Below are 21,261 nucleotides of genomic sequence, written 5' to 3' on the forward strand. Positions count from 1 at the left end.
GCTGAACAGACTCGTTTCTGTCTGTAGCAGACATTTGCTGCGTGGTGTGATATGTGCCCCAAATCCCCCTTAGTGGCAAAACCCACTGCGAGTCTGCCAAGCCTTGCACCCGCAGTTAGAGGGGTCTAAACCCCCAGGATTTGCCCCCGCAGTGTTCTGCAGTGACAGGACCCCACATGAGGTTTGCTGGGAGCAGTGCCACACTGCAGCAGTCACTGCGATAAGCAGGGCTCTGCCGAGCCACCGTGCCAAGTGACACACTCCAAACCGGTGCCTGACAGAAGCTGAGCTAGCGGGGCTGACCTTTAATGCACAGCGTGTTTGTTCAGACTGCTCATGCCGCTCGAGGGGCGGGGCTCTGCCTTCTCCAGAGCCCTCTGAAACTGCTCTTTGTACCCTGATGGTTGATTGTGCTTCCATGGGGGACATTCCTGGTCTCCTTCAGGAGGTCGAGGAGACTGCTATGTGCTCAGCACACAGATGAACACAGAAAAGTCCCCAAAATCTTTCTAGACAGAGTTGCTGGGGCACAATAGAGGGCATGTCCGGGCAAATCCAGACATGCAGCAGCCGTACACCATGGGCTGACCCAAGGCTCGTCACCCCACGGTGTCACCTCACAGGGACAGCCCAGCACCCGGTCTAGGCCAAGACATTTTCCTCTGTCGGTTCTCCAGGCTGGTTCATGTCCCTCTTTCCATCCCTGCTCTTGGAGGTGTCAGCAATAACAGAGGGCGAGCAGAGCCGTTCAAGCCCGGTGCTCGTCTGGACACCCCCTGCCAGCTCCGGGCGCCGTGTCGGGGACACCCATCACAGGAACGAACTATTTACCGATGTACTGACCGGGGCTGCCGTGACCCTCGGGCGGGCTCCGCTGCGCCAGGGGCTCAGGAGGGCCCCGGAGCCGCCGCCGCCGCCGCCGCCAGGGGCTGCCCTCGGCCCACGGGCCCAGCCGCTGCCGACGGCCCCGGGCTCCGCTGCCCGCCCCGCCTCTGCCGGCCCGGCCCCGCTCGGCGCGGCGGCCCCCAGCAGAGGGACCCGGGGAGCGGCCGGGGGTCCCGGCGGCCGGGCCGGACCGGGCTGGGCCGCGCCGCCTCCCGGGCGGGGCCGGGATCGGGTTTCACATCCTGCCCCGCTCGCGGGCAGAGCGGCTGGCGCGGGCAAGCGGGACATGGCGGAGAGGTGAGTGCGGGAGCGCGGCCGCCGCGCACCTGTTGAGGCAGCGGGGGGGAAGAGCGGCGCTGCCGCCGCCGTCGTCCCCTCGGGGCGGGGGGCGGACGGGCCGGCACCCGGAGGCACCCCTGGCCGGGGCGGGGGAGCGGGGCCGTGCGGGCAGGTGAGGGGCGGCCGGCGCCGGGCCGGGCCCTGTGGCGGTGGCAGGGGCACCACCAGGCCGAGCCGGGCTGCCAAGTTGTGCGGTAGCCGCTCCCCGGGCCGCCTCCCGTCGCCCCCCGCCTCGGCCGGCCCGTCTGTGTGGGGGGTCCTGCGGCCGCTCGGCCCCTCCAGGTCGGTTCCCCTTTGAGCGCAGGCTCCAGCGGGGCGGGCGGCTCCCGAGTTGTTTGAGCGGAGCTGCTCCGACCCCGGCCCGGAGCCCCCCGTCCTGCCCCGCAATTCCGGCGGAGCGGCAGCATCGCCCTCCCCGGAGGCTGCGAGCGGCTCTGCAGGGTGGCCTCGCACCTCGGAAGAGCGGTTAACAGGGAGAACCCTCTGGTTTTGGACCCGTTTGGGACTGGGCTCGCAGGCTCTGGGGTGCGAGGCTGGATTTGGTTGTTCTTGTTGCCTTGAAAACCGCACACAGTTCTGAAATGGCAGTTTTCCTGGTCAAGCGCAGTTGCACTGGATTTGCTGGAGGTGGGTGACCAGGAGAGGGTTTGCTTCCTGCCTGGAAGCGGGTAGGGAGCCAGGATCACCTGTTGGCAGTGAAAATGGAGGGCCAGGTAGCCAGGCCAGTTTCCCAGGCTGCCTCCTGCTTCCGACGAACGCGGGCGGCTTTTATGGCTCCTCTGAATACCCCCATTCAAGAAGAATTCCTCCTGCTCGCTCTGCGCCTCGGCCCGTCGGCCAGAAGAGGTTGAATTAAATTTGGCTCCGCTGGGAGGAAGGTACCGAGCCTGGCGCAAGCGCTGCCATCCCCGCGGCCGATGCCAGTTGCTGCTGTGCTGTTTTGCCAGCGTTGTTTTTCCACCCTGAATGAAAAGCTCGGAACGGTTTAACATTCCTGAGAGCACGGCTCTCCCCAGGGGCACCACATTTCAGCTGGCTTCTCACATTCTCTTTGTCTGGGGGGGGGGGAGGAGGGAGGGCTGTGCTGGCGTTTTGCCCTGTACCTCGGTGATGGTGCAAGGTGTGATTTTTTTACTTCTCTTGAGTTTGAAGTTATTTTATTCCCCTCCCCCCCCCTTTTTTTTTTTATTTCTTCTGTCTCTTCTGCATTTTCTCCAGCAGAACATGGTTAGAAGAACCATGGAGCGCCTTCTTACGGACTGATGGAAGAGATAGCAAATCCTCTTGAGGGTGGATGTAGAAAGCCAGAATTCAGGGCCAAACGATGAGGGCAGCAGCACGCTAGTGCTCTGCCAGCAGTAGCAACTCGTAGCGGCTGCTTCTGCCTCCCTGCTGTGACAGCCAAGGGCACTAGGTGCTCGGGGATCAGGGTTGCAGGTTGCTCATTTCAGGGGATAAACTGGCAAACCTGACAAAACTCATGTCGATCTGGGGCTCTTGCTCTGGTAGCCGGTGCAGAGGATACAGGATTTCTTGCACTGGGTTTTGCCATATTTTTTCCAGCGTATCCCCACTCTCTTTGATGCTTTCTGAGTTTCGTGTTTGCTGGGTTGATGAGACAGCTTTTCCTATCAGGAGGATGGAGGCTATTTGGAGTGATGCTGAGATCACAGTGGATTATAGGAATGCAGGTTTTGAAGCCAGTTTTTTGGTCGGATAGTTCACATGCCTTCTGTATTCACAACAGGTTTGCTTAGCTGAAACAGATGTCTTGGCCTTAGCTGGGAGCACATAAGCTACAGGGAGATCTGAGTATACTGGCTTGGTGCATTTTGTAACCAGGATACTTCTATGGCCATCCTTGTAGTGCAAAAGGCTGTTTTCAGCCTGACCCTTACTGGATCTGAAGCTGAAAACCTCCTGATAGACTTGCACATTCAATGTGCCAACAAGACGTGAATGATCTGGTTCATTGCACGCTGCCCTGCTTCAGGGGCACAAAAGGCAAACGCCTCCCATTCAAGTGATTTACTTGATCTCTAGAAAAATGTAATGTGCCGTGGTGCAGAGATGAAAGGAGGAGAGACTGAGACTCCTGTAGTGAAGTACCAAATGGGTGAGAGAAACCTGCACATTTCTATGTATTTGTGTTTGAGCTTTGAGGCATTTTTTGACTTGATCCTGCTGTTCTTTTGGGGTTGGCTTCGTGGGATTGGAGCAATTGCTTGCTGGCAACCAGGGCAAGTCCGTAAATAGGGAACAGGGAGGTTTTTTTCCATGGAGCCATGAAAGAAGAACTATTAGCATCATTGTGGGACTGTGGGAAGGATTGTAAGATCTGGATCAGCTTTAATGGAATCGCTTCTGTAATTAAAGATAGCGAAGTGTAAACTGCTGTAGGATTCTGGCTTTTAGGCCCATGAGGGTGTTTGTGTTTTGTTTGTTTTTCCCCGGCAGTGCAGTTTAATAAATATATTAATGAACTGTTTCTTTGAAGTTTCAAAAGGATGTGTCACATGTATATTCCTTGATAGGTAAATGTATTAGTAAGTGTACTACTTGGTTGTCATTTTACCTATGGAGAAGAAAGCTTTTCAGTTGGGACTTGCTGTTTTGGCAGCACGGTTTGGGCTGTTTGAATTAAACAGCCTTGGGATGTGAGCAGAGGGAGATCTTCCCCAGCACCAGGAGCACTGGGGACTGCTGAAGCTGGGTGGGCAGAAGAGTTGGGGATGGTAATAGTGCACTTGTTCAGCGGGAGTCCTGCTGGTCTGCTGGCCATTTTAATTTGATTAATACAAAACTATAAAGGATTTGTGTGCGTTATGTTCTGATTGCGATGCCGATGCCTTAGTTTTGTTATGTAATCTTGGTATCTCGAGTATGAGTTTGTTGCATATAGTTAATTCGGATGAATTCAGGCTTTGATTTGTCTTTGCCTGAATACTGGTGTCTCTGTTTTTTCAGAAGCTTTAATTTAGGAGTGAGTGAAAACTTCCATGCTTCAGCAGCTGCAGGGCAGGCTGATGACAGCCTCCTTGTGTCTGAGCTCAGCCGCGGCTTTGCAGCAAAGGGGTCTTTTGGTTTTGGCACAGCCTCCCGTTGTTACTCGGCGCAGAGCTCCCCATGTTCTCTGAACTGGGTCCACGTGTCCTGTTCTGGTTTACCCTCTTCTTAATTGGCTTAAATAAGGCCATGAATAAATGCTCTCTCTGTAGCTAGCTGTGACTGCAGGAACAAGCCTCTGCTCCCAGCAGGTTGTTCTCTGGGTGAGCCTATTCCTGGATGAGCACTGTAGTAGCTCATTCACAGTAAATGAGCTGGGGCAGTGAAGGTCTCTTGTTTGCTCTCTGACATCAGTGGAGATAAGTGCAGGTGGGAGAGGTTATCAGCAGCCTGACCTCTGCCACGTGCTCCTGCTGTCATCCCTGCTCCTCTGAATGTACTGCTGGAGCTGTTGGTGAGCTTGCCAGGGCAGTTTTCCTTGGGATGAAATGATTTGGGGATGAAAGACGGGCTGGCTTTAAGTGAAACCAGGAGTGTGGTTTTGCTCCAGTAGCTCTGCTGGTAGAGGCAGAAGAGGGGTGATAAGCTGTGGAGAACAAGGTAGTCATCTTGCCCATCATCACTGCCGTATCCTTTTGAAGCTGCTCTGTCAGCAGACCCAGCACAGCCTGGAGTTGGCTCCTGAGGTGGAGTTGTGCCTTGAGTTACAGTGTTTGACTATGCAGATAAAGCCTGGTCCTTGGGAAACACCTTCAGACACACCAGTCTTCTAATGGATACTAATCAGAAGTTCAAAGGAGAGAAGCAGGGTTTCCTCCTTCCCTGTGGTCTTCTCTCCCAGTGTCTCCATTCCTGTCGTACTGCTCAAATGGCTTTCTCAGTGGCTGATGCAATTAGCAGGAGATGCTTGCAAGCTTTCAGCAAGTAAATACATCAGGATGTGAAATGCTCCGTTTAGGCTCCATCAGTCCTTCCCAGGTGGAGCACAATTATTTGTGCCTTGTCGTGACATGTACACACTCCTATTTCTTTAAAAGGCCCTCTGGGCAGATTTGAATAGTCAGTGAAGTGCCTCTTATTTGTAGTAAAAATAAATTCCAGAGCAGACACCGGGATTTGTTTTTCAGATGGATTCATAGAGGGTTTCTGAGCTCTGCCGGCATTACTTACACATTTGATGTTAATTCCTGCCTTTGTCAAGGTGCACAGACAGGCAGTGGGAAAGAGCATTGCACTTTTTAGTAGTTCAGTCAGGAGTGTTCACTGAAGCAAACTGTCTGATTGGTTTTGTACTTTTCATGGGGAAGAGCAGTCTCTGAGCAGTTTCTCAGAGCAGTCAGGTTCTGGAGTGTCAGGAAAGCACTAACTGAAGCAGCAGGCATGAGGTCCATCTGGCTCGTACATCTGGAACAAGACACTGCAGGTCAAGAGAATGTTTTTGCACTTGGTCTTTGTCTCGTGGGAGAATGGAAAAAATACCATTTTTTGGGATGTATTTTCTCATCCTAATTACCATTCCAAGTGTTTGAGGTTACTGATGTGAGCAATAAGTGTTTTATATTTCCAGTTGAATACTGACTAGCGAATTCCAGTGTAGCTGGTGTCAACCATCCTTTGGGTTCTCTCCTAAGCTTTTTTCCTTGTGTTGTCAGCTGCTGATTTTTGTTGGTTATGCAATGCATGGAGCCGGAAGAGGTTTGGGAAGCTTATAATGAGGATGCTGAAGATCCAGATTGTTTGCTTGCAGCAAAGCCTGGGAGATGGAAAGGACTCCGTGATCCCAAGGGGAGCATCAGTATGCCTTATGTAGCAGCTCAAGGAGTTGGGATGTGTCTGGCCTCTCATGTACTTCAGGTGAAGAGAAGGGACTTGGGTCCCTTTAGAAATTCCTCCTGAATCAAACAAGCTGAAAGACCAAAGCAGTGGAGATGCTGATGTGGGGGTTTTTTTCAGCCTCTTTTGTCTTCTTGGACTTCAGATCTTGCATGAAATTCCACTGAGGGCTTTATGCTGCAGAGTGCTGGGGAACATCTGAAACAGAGGTGTCTGAATAGAATTACTCGTTGGCATCTTCTTCAGCCACTGGAGGCAAATAGAAGGCTGGTTCTACGTAGAGGCTGTGTTTTCTCACCCCTCTTGTATTGTGCTTGTGCTCAGCTCCCTGAGCCAAGCTCTCGCTGCACTTTGCCTTCCTTGGTGGAAACTGCTGTGATGTGGGATGGAACGAAGATGACAGCAAACACCCTGTGCTCCTAAAGACTTGCTGCATATTCCTGTTTCAGCCTGGAGCAGAGCAGTCCTGGGCCCCTCTAAACCATCCTTTTTCTTAGCCACAGGGTTTATGATCTACCAAAACCAAACAAACCAAGTGGGGTGCGGGGGAGAGAAAACTGAACCTCTGCTGGGCTCCTTTGTGTGTGTAACTTGGCAGATGTGGGACACTGCCAGAAGGCACTTTGCTTTGGCAGATGGGGCTGCTTCCTACCTGGGCAAACAAGGTTGCTGCTTTTTGGCTGGAAACCTGTTACGGAGGCAGAAAAGCCTCAGTGTAGTGGGATTTAGTGTCATCTTGGATGTTATGAACCAGTGGCCCAGGGCCAGGTGTGCTGTAACAGGGATAACGTCTTTGTTCTATAGATCTGTTTTTTCTGTTTGGCTTTGCTTGTGTTTGGTTTCTTTCCCAGAAGAATGACAAAGAGGCTTACTGTCTCCATCACCAGTGATACCAAGAAGAGCACTGCACAATGCTGCCTGACGAGCTGGGGCTGAGCTCAGCAAGTCCCTTTCAACCACATGGAGTTCAGCTGTCTTGGGGTTTTCGAGTGAGGCAGAGCAACGTCTGCTGTGTGGATTTTCACGTGTAGCAGCAGCCAAGGCTCAGTTTAGAAGGATGAATTGGCATATGTTCAGTAACACTGTGAAGTCAGTGAAAAAATTATCATAGGAGACTTTATAGCTGCATAATTAAATACAGACCCAGGAGATGCAGTGGGTGAGCAGTGCTGTGTGGTGTTGCCTGGGAAGATGCTCCTCCAGAGGCTGTGGCCAGACCAGGCAGTGGATGTTGGCTGCAGTTTTTGATGTCTCTGCTCTGGCTGATCCACCTTGGAGTGGCTGGATCAGTTTTACTATAGGGACCCCTTAAGGTCCAGATGTTAGTTTCAACACATTCAGTTTGGTGTAAAACTGTAAATGCCATATTTGGTCCTCTTCTGGGCCAGCAACTGTTTCCTCCTCATGTATATTGGAGTTCTTTGATAGTCCTTTGATAGCTACCTGTGTATCAGCCACACTGTCTAGCTCTCCTCAGCTCCCTAGCTACAGTAATTAGGTTTAGGATTTTGTTTTATTAGGCCTTCCAAGCATTGCTCTGAGCTATGGTGAGAAGAGAAGCTCCAAGTGTTTTATGAATTCTTGGTGATGAATCAACATCAAGTGAAGCTAAGAGAGATGGCGAAAGGGCCATAAGCTGAGGTGGAGAGCCTGGAGTGTGGCTGGCGTGAGAAGCACTTAGTGCCTGCCTAAGGACAAACGCTAAGCACACTGTAATATGGAGGTACATTTTCTTAGCAATTTATATCATCATAATGATGTGGATAGTCTGTCTGGGATACAGCTGAGCTGCATTTAATCAGGACAGTAAAATGAGTGTGAAGCAAGTAGCTGGGGCTTGGAGGGCAGCTTTGTGCTTGGGGTGGTGCTGCCCTTGGTCTTGTGCCTGCAGGTCCTGCATTAGAGCATAAATGGCAGAAGAGTTGCAGTTCTGGCTGAGAAACTCCTTGGAAAGCTTGCCACTGGAATAAGCTTTTAATGAAATTAGGTTTTAAGTCACTGAAAGTGAGGGCGAAAAGCAAGTGTTGTGGTCCTTTCCCTAGTGTGGGTTTAGAAGCTGCAGAGGAAATGCCTGGTGAGTAGGTGGTGGTCTGACAACTCAGCCTAAGTTCACTAAAGCTGTAATTTGAAATTAGTCTAAAACACAGGTTTGAGGTTCTGGAGACTGAAGGCTCTTCCAAAGCAGGCGTGTGTTCTGGGGTGGCAATAGACACATAAGACAGATGTGGATGATCTTCTGGGAGTGAAGCTGTGCGCTGCCACTCCTGTTTCTTCTGGCCATGGGTCACCAGCAGGACACCAGCACTTGAGTGCTTACACTTCATTTGGTCTTGGAGGATGAAATCACTTGCTGTTGTTTCCATTTGGGTAGGAAAGCTTCTGCTGAGCTGCAAGAACTGTGCATGGTGAAGTTTTTCAGTACAATGTGTTTGGTGCAAGGCATGTTTGCTATGGGGCTGGAGGAAAACTTCATCTTGGGCTGCATTCTCTGCCCTGCTGTTCTCGAGTGTGAAACACAGACTGCAAGTGGAAGGGGGTGGATAGCATGGTGATGACCAAATGGCTCAGTGAAGTGTTTCAGCTCAAAGTGACTTCCGAAGGTTGATGTTCTTGTTCCTGCCTGGCCTGGTGGCTGGGGCGGTGAGCTGTGCTCGGGGCATGTGGATTTTGGGCTGTATACTGCACTGGAGGCTTGCTGGGGAAGAGCACAGTTTCCTATTTGGGTGTCTCCTGATAATCATGTACATCGTGTACTCCGGGCACTGAAATAAGAGCCCCTGCAGCTGACCATGGCAGCTCCATTACTGCAGTCCTGGCAGCACATGTGGTGGCTGCCTGGAGCAGAGCTCGGCCCCAGGAGCAGCCCATTATGGGCTATGGGTATAAGCAGGGGAGGGCACGTGTTTAACTCCTCTTACCTTGTTCAAACCTCTGCTGTTTGCAGCAGTAGCTGTTTCTTCAAGTGAGTGTGTGGGGAAGGTTAGGGAATAGACAGATTTCTCGTGGGGCTGCCTGCAGTGCTGCTTTCTTGCCCTCCACACCTAGGGTAAACCTGAGTTCCCATGGAATTTAGATGGATTAACAGTATTTCCCTGAAACTACCATTTTGGGGCTGTTACCTGTGACAAGAGCTAGTGCTGCTTTGCCCATAGGGCTATAGCTGTAAACCCTGCTAATGATGCAGCACTTACCCCTGGGAAAGGCAAATGACATCCGTAAGCATGAACAGCTTTAATGGTGAGGTGCATCTCTGCAAGAGCTTGGGCTGCTGCGTTGGTCCTCGTGAAGCGCAGGCTTTCATTAGGACAGGCAGTGTGTGGGTCTGTGGGCAGAGCAATGTCAGTGCAGCTGGCTGTGAAAATTGGGTGCCAGCCAGCCAGCCCCTTGCTGGGGTGCAGCCCTGTCGTGGCGGAGCGTTCCGTGCTGCTCAAGATGCAGAAGAGTATCAGGCTTCATCTCTTTCAACTTCACACCTGCCAGGGTCTGACAGGAGACATCAAGAAGAGTAATGAACAGCTGGGAGATGAAACCCTCGTTTTTCTTGCGCTTCAGGCAAAAGTTGATTGGGGAATTTAGTATTTTTTTGACTTAAAACCTGTTCCTGACTAAACCTGTTTTGCAGTTTGTAAGCAATTGAGCCCTGCCTTTTGTCTCCAGCAGGACCTTGGCAGGAGCTGTGCAAGCCTTGACCGCAGCTCTGTGTGCTCAGAAACTGAAAATAAGGGAGAAGGTCCAGGTTGGGGCTGCTCCCTAGGAGGGAGATGCTGATACAGGGTGCTGCTCTCCTGGGGTTGTGGCTGCCCTTTGATGTGATCCCATATCCCCCCAGGAAGGAGAAGCTTTGACTGCTCTGCCTCTCATCTGGTGGGTGCCTTAAGAGGTGCTTTAGTCACTTAACATGTTTCCAGCTGGAAACTCATCTTGGCTTGGGTGTCTGGAAAACAGGAATGTGCAGGTACTTGTGAAAACTCAGTACATAGGTGCTCAGGAACAGTGATGATAACTTCGAGCCTGTGGCTGTGACAGACTCTTTATGACTGGCAGTGTTAATAAAATTAATGAGACTTATGTCTGCCCTGCCATAGAGCTGGCATTTACTCCTGAGCCTGCTGGCTGTTGTTGCAGTCATGTAAGAGCCCTGATATTTGTCTGCCTTGTACGGCTCTGTCCCTCTGCTGAAGAGTAGCTGATAGGACCAGGGGTGGTATGGAAGTTATTTGGTGATGACATTGGCAGCTCGGAAGGAATGGGTACCTCCACCAAGAAAAGATCAAAGACTATAACGTTGGGGGCTTTTTCTTCCTTTCTTCCCCCCCCCCCTTTTAAAGTAAGGCAGCAACCAAAAGGAAATGTGAAGGGAAAGAAGCTGCTGCAGTGGGAAGGATGTTGGTCAAAAAGGGGAAACTGTATCCCTATAAGAAGACCAAAAGAAGTATTTATTTTGGCAGATTGCATGTAAAATCAGAACAAGGCAGGCCACTGTAAGACTTTGAAAGAGTGAATTTGCCAAATATGATTAATTTTCAGATGCATTGGAAACCTTTTGGAGCCAGGCAGCGGAAGGGATGGGGGTATGAGAGGAATGGAGGATAAAGCCATCACAGAAAAATCTAAACCATTTTTTGGCCATCTTGACTCCTGTGGAGGAGCTTTGTAGCTTTGCAAGCTGCAAACTCGCTATGAAAGAGCTGTTTGAGAAGCTGTCTCACATCGAATGTCAGTAGAAATAGCTTTAGAGCAAACAGAGGAACTGATAAGAGACTGTGAAGAACAGATAGCATTTACTCAAGAGTGCCACAGGATCCGAGATCTGAAATTGCTGGGATACTTCTGTGTGTATCCTGTTACTGGAGTGCCCTTGGTATTGCAGAAACTGATGGCGGTAAATGTGATGGCATTTTCTGAAAGTGGGATGGGATGTCTGTGCCAGGCCCACTGCTTGGGAAGGGCTGTGGGGAGGATCCTGGGGACCACAGCCGTGCTTCATGCAGGTTGGTGAGCACGTGGGTAGAAGGACCAAGAGACTTCTTATATCTGGGTTTTCAAACAGCCTTTGGCAAGCTTCTCCACCACTAAATTAGGTTGCCATGGGCATGGAGGAAAGGTCTTGTTACGGACTGAGAGCTGATGAAAGCATAGGATGCAAAGGTAGGGCTTTATAGCATGGGTAAGAGTCAGCAGTGAGGCCCCAGAGACTGGTGTTGGGACCGGTTTTCATGCTGTTGGTGACCTCGGGCGTGGAGGGGAGCAGTGAAATGCCCAGGTTTGCAGAGGATCCTCAGGTTGAGCTTCACTGTAGGGAAATGTGAGATACCCACAGGGAAAATTACCTATACCGGGCCTGTGTAATGCTCAACCTGGAGCTGGTGGTTACAGCTCAGGAAGGAGCTCAAAGTCATCACCGGCAGTTCCCTGAAATCGCCAGCTCAGCATGCAGTGTTAGCCAAAAAAGCCATTAAATTTTGGTCGCCATCAGCAAGGGAGATAACAACAAAGCAGAAGGCATCAGTTTGACCCTCTGGAGGAGCCAGCATGGCTTTTGTAAATGGAAGTTGAGCCACGTGGCTCCTGTGGTACTTGGGAAGTGTTTGCGAGCACATGGCAGGGGTGATCCGGTGGAGTGGTCTAGTGGACATCCCTGAAAGGTTTCAGGATGGGCTATCCAAGACAAGTCCATTGTGGGATGAATGGGTGAATAAACAGTTAAAAGCTCGTCTACAAAGATGCGGAATAGGCTGTCAGACTTCACAGCGGAGGGAAGTTCCTCCGGGAACCAGGCTGGATCTCTGTTCACAGTGTTTGTGCATGACCTAGAAACAGGGATGAAAGCGATGGCTGGGGAGGAGCATCCCGTTGTCTGTGTGAGCAGTGATGGGCTCTGAGCAAAGGGGGGAAGAAATGCTGCAGTTCCTGAGGAATGAATGAGGTTGGGGGTGATGGGTGTTCCTGCCAGAGTTTGGCAGTGCTGTGGGAAGGGGAGAGAGGGAAGAGAAAGAGAACAGCAGAGAGAGGAGCGGAGGACAGTGAAAAAGTCATGACACCACTGTGGTCTGCTGCCACGTTGACTAATAAACGTGTGTCAGTTTGTCCCATCTCGGAGGAGACCTTGATGGAAGTAAAGTAAGTGCTTCTGTGGGGTTTTCCTCTTATATTTTAACATCAGTGGCAAATACTGTGTACTGGAGGCAGGTGAGGGCTGTCTAGATGGACATCGGGTACAAAGGGAAGTTGACTGTGGTCCTGATGGTTGCCCCGCTCCAGTGGCTTTGTTCTAAAAGAAGGACAGAGCACTGCCCGCTTGGACCCCTTTCTGAATTTGCCCCTTGTTTTGCTGCCTTCCTTGCCACTGCTGAAAGTGAAAAGCTCAGTTCTGGCCCGAGCACAAGCTAATAAATGCTTGGGTTTTTGGTGAGAGAAAACAAAAGGAACTTGTTTTGGGCACCAAATCAAAAAGTAAATTGTTCTCACACCACTGTGTGCTGTTACCATGTATAGCAATGACTGCCATGGCAACAGGGTTTTTCAAGATCCAGCCAAGATCTTCCAGGGCTGCAACATAACTTCTGATCCTTGCTCATTGTCGTGCTATTAATAACTGTGTTTCCCCCCTCTTGTAGCCAGGAAGTTTCTTCTTCCTCATGTACCAAGTGTGAGGGATAAGCTCATTTTAAATCAATGGTGGGGAGAAGTGACACTGGGGATTTCCTGGATATTTTTTGTTCTGGAGATCCTGTCTGGTGCTGCCAGCTCTGCAGCCACCTCCTGAGCTGTCTCTTGTGCTATTTATAAGAAAGCCCAGTCTGTGGTTTTTATTCCTTCTTTTTGTTTTCCCTTGTTTCCCTTCACCAGGACAAACAGATGACATGTATTTACTCATCCAGCGAGGCACAGAAGCTGAAGTGTTTATTTCAGGCTAACTTAGTTAAGGGGAGAACCTGCTGCCAATTAACCATGGCCTCGGCCAGGCTCTGGTCTGCACGATTTCTTTACTTAACTCCTGGTCATTTAAGCAAGATAAACCCTGTGTATTCGGATTTGTGGTTCAACTTCTTGGCAGTAGTTGCATTTAGCTATGTTTAAAAACCCCTTAGTGCCTATCCACCTTTAGCCAGCTGCATTAGCATGCCCCTGTGAATCTCCTTTGAGAGGGAAGTGTGTCAGAGATAGTCACCGTGTCTTTTGGCATGGGCTGAGGAGCTGTGGGGAAGGTGGAACTTGGGCTTTTGCTTATACTGCCAGGGCAATCTCTTCTTCCTCAGGGAGTTCGCTTTTCTTCTGAAGAAGTGTAGCTATTAATTGTAAAAGCCTTCCTGCCCCCTTTCCTCACCAACTTGAGAGCTAAAAAGAAGACCCTCTATGAGCACTCTTGCTTTCCTTGTTTTCTGTTGCTCTCAAGTCTCTCAGCATCTTCTGTTGTTGCTGTCTTTGGCTTCACCCTTCCCCAGCTCTCCCCACCCTGCTGCATTGACAGCCTACCGTCATCACTGAAAGGAAAAGATTTAGTGCAAACACAGACCTCCCTGGAGAAGCTGCAGAAATGAGCATATGCCCTGCAAAAGGTTGGTCCAAGGCGAGGAATAATTCAGTTGTGTCTGCAGAAAGTGACTTTTATTGCCGCTCTGTTTCTCAGGAGGGTCTGTTGAATGTGGTACCACTGGAGGTGTTGCCAAAGGCTGCAGCTCACTAGGGATGCAGTGCATGGGATGCGGGAGCTCAGCCCAGTAAGCCTGCCTGGGATGGTACCAGCTCGCACAGCCCGACTGTGCTCCTGCACGTCTCCAAGAAACAACTGAGACCCTTTTTGAGAACGTTTGGTGACTGGCACAGTCATTTACCAATAACTGGCTTCTTGCTGACTCTCGGGAAGGTTAATCCCACCTTTGTTTCTATGACATGGCGAAAGCAAAGGCAGATTTTGGGCTTTAACCACTCGTGCTTTGTTCTGGCATGCGAGACTGCAGAGATGTTCAGTTTAAAAAGGCTGTGACTGCGTTTTAAGGTAAGGTTGAGCGACTGGGTCTTTGTCTCATTAAATCGAGCCAGATCTTGTTAATGACAAAGCACCAGCACTACACATAACTCGTGGTTTTGTTTATTCGGAGTTTGAAGGTGTTACTATAGTCACTGCTGCTCTTACAGACACCAGTGTGTAGCGCACGCAGCAGAGGTTGACATACAGCTCACGGGATGTGACTCCTACCCACACCGTAACGTTTTGGAGACAATCAGGAAAAGAATGTCAGTTTGGGGCAACTCTTAAACACGCCTTTCCTCCCAGAGGAAGCTTTTTTCATGGTTTATTACATCAGAATTAAAAACAATGGAAAAAGTCAAACATGGGCTGTATGTCTCATCCGAAACTGCTGATTCACCCATCGATAGGTGAGTGTGGCAGGGATCAAGGCGTGTGTGGAGCAGGGAACCATACCCTGCTCGGTGGGACAGGCATGCGGGAGGGAACTGATGCTGTGTGATCCAGTTCATCGGCTTTGCAGCATCCTTCCTCTGTCATGTCCGATGCGCTTCTCATTCAGCAATTCCTGTAGGCAAAACAAATGTAAGAAATTAATTTCTCATGGAAAAGAGGGATTTTTTTTGCTTATGAAAGGTTTATGAACTCCGTGGCTGAGGTTTTCGGCTATTTATTTACTGCCTCTTTTCCCTTGCCAGAGGAAATCAGTGTGCTTTGGGCTGGGAGAAATGACGACTGTGAAGCAGCTCCTTTGCACGGAGTCATGTTGGGATGAGTTTCCTGATGGCAGCTTGGGGCGCAGGGGAGAGTTACGGGCTCTTGTGTTTCCTATTGCCTTTGACTCCCTGCCAAATTCCTCTGCCATCCCGGCACTGCAGCGGTTAACTGGAGTCACGCTTCACAAGCTTGGACAGTTAATACTTTCAAGAGCTGCTCTGCATTTGTTCCTGCTTAGTTTTTTCAGCAGAGACAGCTGCAGCCGGAGAGATTTGCAGAAGAATGAAGCGACCTAAAAAAGCGGTGATGGAACACTGTTATCTTTGTTTGATGCTTTTAGCCACCAGTGTCTTGTGGGCTCTGCTTAGCTGAGAAATAACCTGGTCCCTTGCAAACCGCGGCTGTGTTGTGCACCAGTTTTCAAGGGGCTCTGTGTTTGGGCTGATAAATGACTGGCAGCCCTTTAAATGAAGAGAGACAGAGGGCCATTATTTTGCTAATGCCACGCATTTAGGAATGTCCCTGCTTCAGATATGGAGCTTTGGAGGCTGCTTCTTGAAGCCTTATGCTCTGGGGTCTGGTGGGTTGAATGGAGCCAGCGGCTGGCACCCTGGCTGACACCAGGCGCTTGTGGCCTTGCCTTGCAGGTGTTCCACCCTGCAATTAGAGCCCTGGGCTGCTCCTGCCACCGCTGCTGCCTCCTTTGGACAAGCTGAGCTTGTGGTGGGGTTTTCATGGCCTCCTGGAGTTATTTTAGACATGAGGTGGGTGTCTCAAGAGGCCCTTTCAGTTCCTGTCCGCTCTTGCTAAGGTGGCTGCTTGGTCTTGAGGTGGCACTGGATGGGGTTTGCTTTTTGTGCCTTTACGGGTTTCTGTTCCTGTCTTTCCAGCCTTCACTCAGAAACGTCTGTAAATGTTTTCCCCGTGTTGCTCAGTGTACCCTTGTGTAGCACACAAATGTCTCTATGCTGGGTGTAAATGAGCCTCCAGCACTTGGCTGTTTGCTTTGCTCTGTTATGGCTGCTATGGGCTCTCTCTTCCCTTCAACAGAGACGGTACAAAAGCTGTTCTTTTTCCCTCCTGTATGGTGAAACTCTACGTGCTGGAACACTGCAGTGTGTTGGTGGCTGAGCAATGCCTTGCGTGGTTTCACTAAGCCCAGGGTGATCTCTCCATGTACAATGCAGATGAGCTGGTGCAGAGTTAACCAACACTGCAGAGTCGTGTTCCTCTCCCAGGGTGAGTGATGTGGGCTCCTGCCACGCTGGTGGAGCAGTTGCTGGCTTTATGTGGTGGGGCAGCTTCTCCAGAACAGCTTCTGATTGTGGAGCCTCCTGGTTCAGGGCTGCTCCCCTTGGCACTGACCAGCCAAGGCAGCAGCTGCAGGGTCCTGGGCTGCAAGGACTTGGTGGCAGTGCTGGGAGGAATCCCTGAAATCAGCAGTGGTGATACAGGAGGCTGTGAAGAGTGAATCTCAGTCCTGAAGCAGCTGAATGGCAAGCCAGATAAATCGGGAACGGTGTCAGTAATTCCTGGAATGACAGAGAGGGCAGCGGGTGCTCCTGTGTCCTTCACATGGCAGGGATGATATCTGGGTGACATGACTTGCTTTGGCACAGGGAGAGTGCTTGGCATGTGCTGCTTCTACAGGGCTCTGGGCTTTTGCCTTCCTCCTTTCAGCAGGTGCATCTTTCTCCACCTCTGCATGGTGCTCTTGGCTCTGCTGCTGCCTTGTCAGCATTGGGATATATTGCCCTGCTTAGGTCTGATTTACTTCTGTTTGGTGGCTGGCAAGAGGTGAAGGTCTGTGGCAGGGGGTTGGAACTAGATGATGTTAAGGTCCTTTTCAACCCTAACTATTCTATGAAACAGGAGCAAGCTGTATTCAGCTTTCTGGTCCCTGAGCAGGGTTTCCATCAGCAGGTACCCCTGTGGTGCTGGGGTTCATCAGGAAGGCAGGAGACTCATGCGTGGGTTTTGGCTCCACCCCTTCCTCTTGCCACATGTCCCCTGATACAAACAGTAGCAGCCCATGCCTAATTTTAGGGTTACATTAACTATGGGAGGCTCTTAGGTGCTTTGGGTCCCATCTTGGGCAGATCCCGTGTGACTCAGTGCCAGCACATGCTCTCAGAGGTTGATAAAGCCCAGCTCTGTTCTGGCTGGAAGCATCTGTCTTAGCTTGGTGTGTTCCAAGAAGACATAAGGACAAAGCAGATGGGTGACCTTGGATACCTCATGGCAGAGATTTGCATGCCTGAAAGGATGCAGCCGGTGCAGCCTGGTGTGAGTGCCCACTGGTCCCTTTGGTGGGGCCATGTAGAGGTGGGATGACTGCAGTGAGCTCACAGGGCTGTGCTTATGGTGTATCTGCCTGTACAAATCCTCCTGAACCAGGACCATCGCCACTGGGGACCATGGGAAGGCATCAGGCTGCTGCGTGAGAGCAGGGTGCCACAGTGCAGCAGCACCAGGGGATCAGGGGGAGGGCAGGATACATTCCAGACGTGGTGGTAAGTTGCTGCTGACCTCACAGTTTCTTCCATAGCACCTTCAGCTGAGCATCTGTGAAGTATTTCCTGTCTAGAATATTGCTAAAACTGAGTTTTTCCCCTGTAAGTCCCATGCTGGGGACAAAGCCTGCTTACGAGTGTGTCAGGGAGGGATGCAGTCACCATAAGAGTGCAGCACCACTGGTATCGCTCCAGTCCCCATGGCAATGGACCTGACCATGAGTCCTGGGATTGATGCAGCCTGTGGCTGTGCAGGTGACAGGACAGCATGGAGCTGGCCAGGCCTCAGCTCCCCTCCAACACAGCTCCGTGCCCCTGGGCAGGGATCACCCGGCTGGCACTGAGCCTGTCCCGCAGCTGCCTCCCGTGCAGCAGCTGGGATTTGGAAGGGGCTGTGGATGCATGCAGCACGTTTTGGAAGGAGAGAAAGGGATGAAATCTGCCAGTACATTTTTTTTTCCTTCTTCTGAAACCCATTCTCAAAAGCTCAGCCCTTAAAAGGGAAAACAACTCGGCTGAAGCCTTCACTGAGCTTTAGGAGGTGCCGCTGCGTCTGGGGCAAAGCAGAGCTTTTGGGAGGCTGCTTCAGGATTGGGGGTTTGGGCCATACTCTGACTGCAAAACAAAAACTCCAGCCATGGAGGTGGGAGAGATCCAGGGATGCCATGGCAGCAGCTCCAGGGCTGGACCACTTGTCCAGGCAGGGAAACTGGCTCTCTGCTCTGTTGTGACCTGGGGCTCATGCTCTACAAAGGATTTTGTTCCCCAGTCATGGAAAACCGCTGTCCCCTGGGCTGGGACAGACACACAGGACAGTCTTAGCAGCCTGGGGACCCTTACAAAGAGCAGAGGGAAGTGTCTGTAACACACCTCTGGCACTTGAAGCCCTCCTGCTCTGTTAGTGCCTGTCCTGCGGGTGCTTTATGCTCTGTTGTGAAGCCATGGAAGTCAGGATGTTTCCTGCCCCTTGCTCTTCCCTCTGTCATACAACTCCCATCCTCTGGAGGAGGGATGGAGGATGGGGTGAGGGTGAGCAGCACTTGAAGTCCTTCTGTCTTCCCCTCCCTGTGGGATGCTCTCTGTGTGACTCTGGAGCTTGCCTGGGAGTGATTTCAGGATCTTGAAGGAATCTGCTGTTAATTTTGGTGCTGCCCTGACCTGCTCCAGTGGGATGAGCTGCTCCATTGCCATCAGTTCTGCTCTGGAGCTGGGCTGAACTGGGAGACTCACGGTGGCAAGATGGCAGGGCTGGGGCATAGTCTGGGAATGGCTGGGGAAGAAGCAAGAACCGGCAGAGTTTGAGCAACTGAGAAGCCACCGAGTTTCTCATCTGATGTCTCTTCCTTTGAAAATAGCACTTAGCAGAAGGCTTGGGGCTTTGGTTGGTTTTGGTTTTGTAATTAAAACCACCAAAGTAATGAGATGCTTTCCATGATAGGACCTTTTCCAGGCTCTCTCCTACCTCTGACCCACCCAAGTTATGATGCTGTGCCCTGTTCTCTCTGTGGTGTGGTGTTGGTCTGGTATCCGCTTTCAGCGCCCATTCAGCTCTTGCTGGAGTTGAGCATCTGTGCTCAGGCTTTGAGCAATTGCAGCTATTTGTTCTATATTTTCACCGTCTGGTCTGTCTCCTGTGAAGCAGAGGTTGGTTTGTTTGCATAATGCTTATTTTGGGAAGCAGGAGAGTTTTAGGAACAGGCTGACATTGTATTTATTTAAGTTCCTCTATAATTTTTGATAGAAGGATGCATGTGTATTCAGGAGAAGTTTATATATATATGGGGGGGGAAGGGAGAGGGTTGTTTTGGGTACTTCCCTTTCCCCCAGGATCTAAATTACAGCTTTTCTGGACTTCTGCCTGGGAGAAGGCAGTGAATAAACCCCACTGAGTCAGCTGGTGGAGCATCACCACAAGGAGCTGGTGCTAGAGACCTTCTTGGAGTTCCTCTGCAGCCCCAGGTTACAGATAAGTTTTCACAGCCTTGTCCTGGCTTTGATGTGCAGATCTGAGTGACTTGGAGCACCCAGGGGTTGCACTTGATTGCTCACTGTCTGCACAGAGTGGGGTTTGTCTAAGGGGAGTCTAACAGCCCACCCAGAGCGCTGGGGTGGCTTTAGCTAAAGAGAAGCTATTCTGTGATGCCCATCATCACAGATTACCACTGATGATGGGATCCTCGTGGTCCTGGAGCCCTACCACCTTTTGGAGCTTCACAGAGGCTTCAGCAGCCCTGGCTTGGAGCCACAGGCAAAGAACTGCAGCTCTTTGTGCAAGGACACAGCAAGGTGGCTGCTCTGCACAGGACCTAGTGTCAGGACCTTGTCCATGCAGGGTATGGAGAGTATGTAAAGGGAAGCATCAACAGTCATAAAGGTCATGTTGGCCTGTGGCCCCTCAAGTTCTTCAGTCTCTTGCATTCCATTAGGGTCCTCATCCTCTGAGTGCAGCCATCCTTCTGTAACACTAAACACGAGACCATACACTGGCTGCATTCAGGCTCCCATTTCCTGGAGGAAGAGCTGAATTTCCCATCTGCTTTCCTTTGTGCCAGGGCCACTTTTGAGCATGTGCAGAGTGCCTTTGAGGGCATTAGCCTTCAGAAATCCCACTTGGTATGGGGTCGTGTTTGGCCAAGAAGGACTTGGTACTGCCCCAGCTCTCTGCAGGGCTCATCCTGAAGAAGGGAAGTGGGCAAAGGAGGTGGGATCTTGGCTCAGAACACAGAAGTCTTAAGAATTGCAGAACAGGGAAGTGAAATGAGGGGTGAGCAAGCTGGAAGAGCTCTCCTTGTAGCCATACAGAGGGATTTGCTTGCCGCCTGGTGTGAAGCTCCCCAAGGCAAGGATTTCCCATGGTTTCCCTTGGGGCTCTCTTGCCCTTGGCAAGTGAGTGCCTCCTGAAGCTGGTGCTGAGCAGTGTGCATAGGTAATGAGTGGAGAGAATGCCTCATGGAGAGGGCTGGGAGGTCATATCCTGCTGGCCTGGAGCAGACAGCTCCAGCTGAGAAAACATCTTTCTACTATTCTTATCTTTGGACAGCCTACCAGAGAGCCTGTGGTGTCCAAGGACCGAGCTTGGTGGTGCCCATGGGCTGTGTGTCCCCAGCTTGGGCTGCGGTGGGGTTTGCTCTGTGTTTGCACACTGGGCCTGCAGGGAGGTCCTGTGCCTGGGGATGTTGGGTCCCGAGAGATGAGATGGGCTGAAACCATCCCACTGCAGTGATCCTGCTGGTGGGACCATGACTGGGCACCGCTGTGCAAGCGGGAGTGGATGTGTGCTCCACATTTGTTCAGTGCTTGGAGCTGAGAGGATGGAGAAAAGCATTATTCAGATTATTCCCAGGAAACCTCTTCTTTATCCCCATGGAGGGGAGTTGGAATTAATTCTTCTTTAATGTCCAAGTTATGGCCTTATCTCTCTGCAATCCTGTGTTTATCACGTCTTTCCAGAGTTCCTGATGTTATGTTCAAGGCTTGTGTGGCAGCCCAGGGCTGGCCCTGCTCCAGGAATGTGCTCTTTGCTTTTCCTTTTCTTTCTTTACATATGAATGTGATTGTAACAAGCTCTTTGGTATTGCAGTGTGTTCTGTGCAGATTTTTCTCTGGTTAAACTCCACCTCACTCATCCTCAGCCCCTCACTTTTAAGGGGAGCAAAGAGGTCACCAGCTCCAGTCATCCACTTACATCTCTTTGCACGCAAAGACAAATGTAAGCCCGTTAAAACGGAAGGCTGTAGTTAGCAACACGTGCTCGGTTGTGGCCAAGTGCCATGAGAAGAATGTGTTATTTTCAATAGCTTGCACTTAACAGAAAATAGCTGAGCCCTCCTGAGGAGCAGCAGCACTGGTGGAGCAGTGGTGTTTCAGAGCTGTGCTAATCCCTTTGCTGGCAAAACAGTTCAAACCCAGTGTGCTCTTGAGCATTCAAAAGGTTGGTGACTCAACTGCATCTTGTTTGCTCAGATGGGCCTTAAAGGGGTTTTTGTTTCCTTTTTT

General features: G+C 51.0%; 1 protein-coding gene across 2 annotated transcripts in view; it reads left to right on the forward strand.

The window, feature by feature from the left end:
- Positions 1 to 1,014: 1,014 nt before the first annotated feature.
- Positions 1,015 to 21,261, forward strand: part of LOC133262588 (rho GTPase-activating protein 39-like) — a 44,198-nt gene continuing 23,951 nt past the window's right edge. Inside the window, exon 1 of one of the 2 annotated variants that reach the window (XM_061441899.1) lies at positions 1,015 to 1,182. In XM_061441899.1, coding sequence (XP_061297883.1) covers positions 1,172 to 1,182 — 11 coding nt within the window. In that variant the 5' untranslated portion in view covers positions 1,015 to 1,171. Of the gene's footprint in view, positions 1,183 to 2,848; positions 3,341 to 21,261 lie in introns of those variants that run through there. The other variant, XM_061441900.1, reaches the window with a different exon arrangement.

Source organism: Pezoporus flaviventris, unplaced genomic scaffold (assembly GCF_033815535.1).
Source record: "Pezoporus flaviventris isolate CSIRO_AGI_PZ_B2104156 unplaced genomic scaffold, CSIRO_AGI_Pfla_v1 ptg000213l, whole genome shotgun sequence".
NCBI classification, from domain to species: domain Eukaryota; kingdom Metazoa; phylum Chordata; class Aves; order Psittaciformes; family Psittacidae; genus Pezoporus; species Pezoporus flaviventris.